This window comes from Colobus angolensis, unplaced genomic scaffold (genome assembly GCF_000951035.1).
Source record: "Colobus angolensis palliatus isolate OR3802 unplaced genomic scaffold, Cang.pa_1.0 Scaffold267, whole genome shotgun sequence".
In the NCBI taxonomy this organism is placed as follows: domain Eukaryota; kingdom Metazoa; phylum Chordata; class Mammalia; order Primates; family Cercopithecidae; genus Colobus; species Colobus angolensis.
The window spans coordinates 1,216,651-1,223,089 of record NW_012115899.1 but is presented as its reverse complement, the minus strand read 5'-3'; the positions used below and the strand labels follow the sequence as shown (position 1 = coordinate 1,223,089).

The following is a 6,439-nucleotide window of genomic DNA, read 5'->3' as shown; positions in this document are numbered from 1 at the left end:
CCATTCTAACTAGCATGAGATGGTATCTCCTTGTGGTTTTGATTTGCATTTCTCTAATGACCAGTGATGATGAGCTTTTTTTTTTTCATATGTTTGTTGGCCACACAAATGGCTTCTTTTGAGAAGTGTCCGTTCATATCCTTCGCCCACTTTTTGATGGGGTTGGTTTTTTTCTTGTAAATTTGTTTAAGTTATTTGTAGATTTTGGATATTAGCTCTTTGTCAGATGGATAGATTGCAAAACTTTTCTCCCATTCTGTAGGTTGCCTCTTCACTCTGATGGTGGTTTCTTTTGCTGTGCAGAAGCTCTTTAATTAGATCCCATTTGTCAATTTTGGCTTTTGTTGCCATTGCTTTTGGTGTTTTAGACATGAAGTCTTTGCCCAGGCCTATGTCCTGGATGGTATTGCCTAGGTTTTCTTCTAGGATTTTCATGGTTTTTAGGTCTTACATTTAAGTCTTTAATCCGTCTTGTGGTAGGTAGAAGAATGGGCCCCAAAGATATCCCACCTAAACCCTGGAATCTACTTTATATGGTAAAGGAGACTTTAAAGTTTGAGATCTTGGGATGGGGACATCACTCACATAATGTACAGTGTACTCATTAAGTAATTTCTCATCCCCCTCCCACCCCCCACCCCCTCACATTTCTGATACATGCATAGAGTGCAGAGCGGTCAAGTCAGGGCGTTTAGGCTTCCCATCACTCAAATAATGTACATTGTACCCATTAAGTAATTTATTCTCATCATCCACCCCCTCCCACCCACACCCATTTCTGATTTTCCATTGTCTATCCTTCCCCTCTGCATCCATGTGTACACAGTATTGTGTCTGTTTCTCTGCTGAGATTTTCATTCCTTGAAACCATGTTTGTTTTAATTTTTTACCTAATTTGGGGTAATTATAACAGCCATTTAAAATGTCTGCCTGTTAGTGTCAACATCTAGTTCATTTCAGAGTTGGACTTGCTGGATTTTCTTTTCTCTGGAGAATGTGTTGCATTTTCTTGATTCTTCATATATTAATTCTGGACTGTATCCTGGACATTATGAATACTCTGTTCTGCTGGAGATTCTCGATTAGATTATTTATCATGTGTCATTTCCCATGTTTGATAGGTAATTCTCTTGGCGAGGCTTGAACTGCAAACTTGCTTCGTGGGTGGCGCATTTGTCTCAGTTAAAATATTTTTACTTTTGCTGAATTTATGTTTTTCTATTATATATGTAATATCAATAAACTGTATATGTAATCGAACTTATATTTTATTGTGTTGAGACAATTATTATCTACTAGGAAAAAAATTAGAACATACACAACAATAAGCTCTAAATATGTTAAATATTTGACTTAAAAAGAAACGTAAAAATACTAGAAAAACATCAGACACGTATTTATACAGCATTTAGATGGAAAAGCTCTTTTTCCTAAGCATGACATAAAACAAAAGATAAAGTTCATAAAATATAAAATTAATTTGGGCAGCAGTTACTCTAAACAAAGTTAAAGACAAATGGGAAATTAGGAAATATGTTAGCAACATATATGGCAAAGAATTACCATTTTAAAACAGAAAGCGTTTCTACCAATCATTTATAAAAAGATAAACTATCATCAAAAGGGCAAAAAAAAAAAAAAAAAAAAGACAAAAAAGAAAGAAAAAGAAATTTGCAAAGAAGAAATACAAATAACAAATAAATACAGTTACGTGCAGTATAATGATGTTTTGGTCAACAAAGCCTGCATATATGGCAGTGGTCAGAGCAACAGGCTATTAACAGGCTATTTCATATAGCCCAGGTGTTTACTAGGCCATACCGCCGAGGTGTGTGCAAGTACACTCTTACACAGGTGGAAGCGATGTTCGCACAACACAATCACCTAACAACGCACTTCTCAGAATGTATCCCCGTCGTTAAGTGACACATGACTGTACATAAAAATGTATTCAACCACACCCATAATCAAATAAATTTAAATTAAAAATAATACAATATTTCATCTAATTTTCAAACATAAAAAGATATATATATATAAAAAACATCCAATGAGGTCAAAGATGTGAAGTGACAAGCATTCACATACACTGCCAATCTGGATGTAAAATGCTGTACCTTTTTTGGCAAATACAAAGGCAGAATACTTATTAAACTTTAACTTTGCATTTCTATTTCCTATAGTGAACATGTTCTTACACACAAACACACAAACTATGTTCATGAACTTAGCCACTGGAAATAATTTCAGATATTCAGATAGATATATAAATACTAATCTCAGTATTATTGGCAGCTGCAAAAACCGGAACTAAATTACATCAATAGGGGTGTGGTTAAATAGATTATAATTTTATATAAATGAAATATTATGCAGCCTTTAAAATGGATAAGACAGATTTTTAGGCAGACATGTTAAGAATTATACTATGTAATATAGACAGAGAAAAGTAAGATTACAACACAGTATGGTTTTGAATGTGTGTGTGTTTGTGTGTGTGTGTGTGTGTTTGTGTGTGTGAATTTGTCTGGAAAGCTAAACATGAAACTATTAACAGTAGTTACTTCTAAAGATGAGATTAATGTGGGGATGGTGCAGAAGGCTGGTGATGTTCTGTACTGTTTGGACATTTACAACATGATGCATTACATGTATAATAGAATTTTTAAGTAGCAAGGAGATTTCCAGTTTGGAATATAAAAGGGGAGAAAAATTCCAAAAGAAATGGAATCTCCCAAATTGATAAAGAAGCTGTATGATCCTGGAGGGTGAACAGGGACCTGGGAATCATGTCCTTGGCCATTCTCCATGATGTTGGACCCACTTGCTCCAGTCTACCCTAGTGACAAAGCCAAGACAGAAATCTTTCCTTGAGGCTGGAAGTAAATAGCCAGCTGGACGAAATGCCAGAGGCACCAGATCTTTGGAGATAAACAGCAGGCTCAGTTTCGCTGCAGGTGTTACATGTAGCCAAGGAAGTGATGGTGGAAGGTGTGGCAGCTCTCTCAGGGTAAACAGATCCAGTCTTTCTATTCATTCAAACTCAGAGACTCAGAGAACATTCCCAGTGAAAGAACCTTAATATAACCTAGTGCTTTCGGTCAAGAACAGACCCAGAGGAACTAATCAACTTGTTCAAGGTCAAGCGCATCGTGAATGAGAGAAGGGATGAGACGGGAACCATATCCCAGGTCTTCCCCAACAGTCTTCTTGACCCTTGAAGGAGACTGACTCTTTGTGTCCCTGAAGTTTGTCTGATGACACAGTAAGAATCAGAAAAAGACATCTTTTTCCTGTGTCGACTGACACTGTCAGCCAGCATGACTCAAAAGGTAGGGAGTATAAGTTGGGCAGTTTGTCACAAATTTTGATGACATTTTAGATATGCAGCTGGAGAAAATACCCAGCACTCTTTTCTTCTGTGTTTTCTCATCTAGTAAACCTTCTTCCTGACATCCTAGGAGCACCTCTGTTTAGAGAGAGAGAAAACGAGTCCTCGGTGCACTTTGTTTTGTATATTTAGCATAACTTAAAATATCAATCACTTCCTTCTTAGTCGAGAAGATGGACTACAACGATGGCATCAGGGCTACTGGAATTGGTTGTTGCCGGACAACACAGAACGGGAAGCCCACGTCTCTCATGTGTGACCCACTTATTTTATTCCCCCACTTTCTTCCTCTGATCTTTTAACAGTCTCAAAGCATCTTACCCAATTCCTCCATTCTTTCACATTTCCCATTCTGTGTACCCCATCTGCTCCTCTCTAATAGGGCCATGCTTCCCTTTCAACCCCCGCCACTTGCAATTCTCTCCCCGTTCTCCCTAATCCTCATCTTTCCATTTCGTTTTCCCACCAACTCTCCTCCTCCAATCTTGTTTTGCTTCCCTCTTTTGTGTCTGTTCTGTTTATCTCTATCTTACCGCATCTGTTCAATCCCTCACCCCCATAAAATATTACGGAGAAGCCAAGTCACAGGTGCCAGTCAAAGGAAAGTTTTAGGGAGATGCATTGGGAACCAGCAGTGGCACAGGAGAGTTGCTAGGAATGCGCAGTGAGTCCTAAATGGGAGGCTGAAAAGAAGATACAGCGAGATCATGGCTGGTTTAACATTGAGCACGTTGAGATGATGCTGTGGGTCAGAGCCACACTCCCCTACTGAGAAGGGACATTAAGGGAGACTCCTCATTATACGCCTTGCATTTATGGTCATGGATTATCTTAGCAAGGAGGTTTGAAGACTAAGAGTGAGAGTTTTGGAGACATTTTCATATTGAGGAGTCTTGGGTTTTTTGAAATACGTAAATAATGCTTAGATTATAAATTCTTACCTTTTCTAGATTATAAATTCTTTTTTTTTTTTTTTTTTTTTTTTTTTGAGATGGAGTCTCCCTCTGTCACCCAGGCTGGAGTGCAGTGGCCGGATCTCAGCTCACTGCAAGCTCCGCCTCCCGGGTTCACGCCATTCTCCTGCCTCAGCCTCCCGAGTAGCTGGGACTACAGGCGCCCGCCACCTTGTCGGTTAGTTTTTTGTATTTTTTTTTTTTTTTAGTAGAGACGGGGTTTCACCATGTTAGCCGGATGGTCTTGATCTCCTGACCTTGTGATCCGCCCGTCTCGGCCTCCCAAAGTGCTGGGATTACAGGCTTGAGCCACCGTGCCCGGCCGATTATAAATTCTTATCTTCTCAAAAAATTTGAAACACATGAGGAAAAAAGATGAGCAAAATTCATTTTTGTATCATAGGATATACAATACGTATTGATGGAGTTTTAGCGTTTAGAAACAAGTCTGCGAGCCGCACACAGGCATCAGGTGCTCCAGAATTTCTAGAGAATACGTAACCATACAGCTTCCCCTCTGTCCCCTGTCTGTGCTATGGGGTCCTTGTTTAAAGGGAAGAGAAAGAGCTACTTTTTTGTTTTTGTTTCTTTTTGTTTTATTTTTGCTTACAGAGTTCTGATGGGAGAAATCAAACAATCCTCATCTCTAGACCTATGTTTTATAAACAGACCAAGCATACCTGAACCTGAGGTAAAAATATGACTTCTCGGGGGGAGTTTTCTGGGGTACTTCTGGCAACTCGGGCTGTAACCAACCAAAGAGTCCCTTCCTCTGGGACGTGAACCGCGAGCATTCACAGCTTCCTGGGTTTCACCTCTAGCCAGAAAGGAGAGAACACGGTGCCTGAAGTTGAACATGTCTAAGGCGCTGGTTTGGCAGATCCTATACATTCATTGCCTATAATTGGGCAGGGCTGCTTTAAGAAATGAAAACTATTATTCCCTACAAAAAGTCCTTCTTATGCCCATGGAAACAGAAACAAGTCTGAACCATTTTTTTTTTCCTAGTTTCTGGCTCTAGAAGATTTTTCCGTTAGTACAAAAGACGCAGGGAGAAAAGGTCAACTGAGACCTCCTCAAGCCAGTAACCCCCTCCCCGTGAGCATCCTCCAGAGGGCACTCTGCACATCAGGGTTTCTGAGGCTGTAGATGATGGGGTTCAGCATGGGACTGATGACAGTGTTGAAAATTCCAACAGCTTTATCCTTGTCTGAAAGCTTGGTTGAACCTAGTCGCATATAGTTAAAGATACCTGAACCATAGAACATGGCCACCACAGTGAGGTGGGAGCCACACGTGGAGAAGGCTTTCTTCCTGCCCTCTGCAGAGCGAATTCGCAGGACTGCAGCAGCCACGTGGATATAGGAGATGACAATGAGAGCCATGGGGGTGCCTGCCATTATAAAACCCACAGCAAAGAGCAGCAGCTCATTGGGTTGGGTGCTGGAGCAGGAGAGCTGGAAGAGCTGTGGGAGGTCACAGTAGAAGTGATTGATTACATTGGGGCCACAGAAGTTGAGCATGGACATGGCCACAGTGTGGGTCAGTGCATTGGTGAAGGCACAAACCCAGGATGCAGCCACCAACATCCTCTGGACTGTCTGATTCATGCGGGTGCTGTAGGTGAGGGGCTGGCAGATGGCCAGGAATCGGTCATAGGCCATGGCGGTCAGCAAGAAGCAGTCCACCCCAACGAACAGATGGAAGAAGAAGAGTTGGGTAAGGCAGGCCCCATAGGGAACTGCACGCTTGTGGGACAGGAGACGACTCAATACTGAGGGAACAGTGACGCTGATGCACCCAACATCCAGCACTGATAGGTTCCCCAGGAAGAAGTACATGGGGGTGTGGAGTTTGGGCTCCACCAAGATGGCTGCCAGGATGCTGAGGTTGCCCCCGACCGTGACCAGGTAGGCAAAGAGGAAGAGCACAAAGACAACTGGCTGCAGCCCTGGCACCTCCACCAAGCCCAGCAGGATGAACTCAGCAATGGCTGTTCCGTTGGCCCCAGATTCTGGCTGCATGAGTTCCTGCAAAGAAACATTCAAGGAGGAAAATAATCACTCCTCCCAATAATTTATTTATTCAGAAAAAA

At 41.4% G+C, this 6,439-nt stretch overlaps 1 protein-coding gene across 1 annotated transcript in view; it reads right to left on the bottom strand.

Moving 5' to 3' along the window:
• Positions 1–5,420: 5,420 nt before the first annotated feature.
• LOC105515657 (olfactory receptor 3A1) overlaps positions 5,421–6,439 on the bottom strand; it is a 56,783-nt gene continuing 55,764 nt past the window's right edge. Inside the window, exon 3 of the mRNA XM_011947496.1 lies at positions 5,421–6,374. Within this exon, the coding sequence (XP_011802886.1) occupies positions 5,421–6,368 (948 nt within the window). The 5' untranslated portion in view covers positions 6,369–6,374. The remainder of the gene's footprint in view (positions 6,375–6,439) is intronic.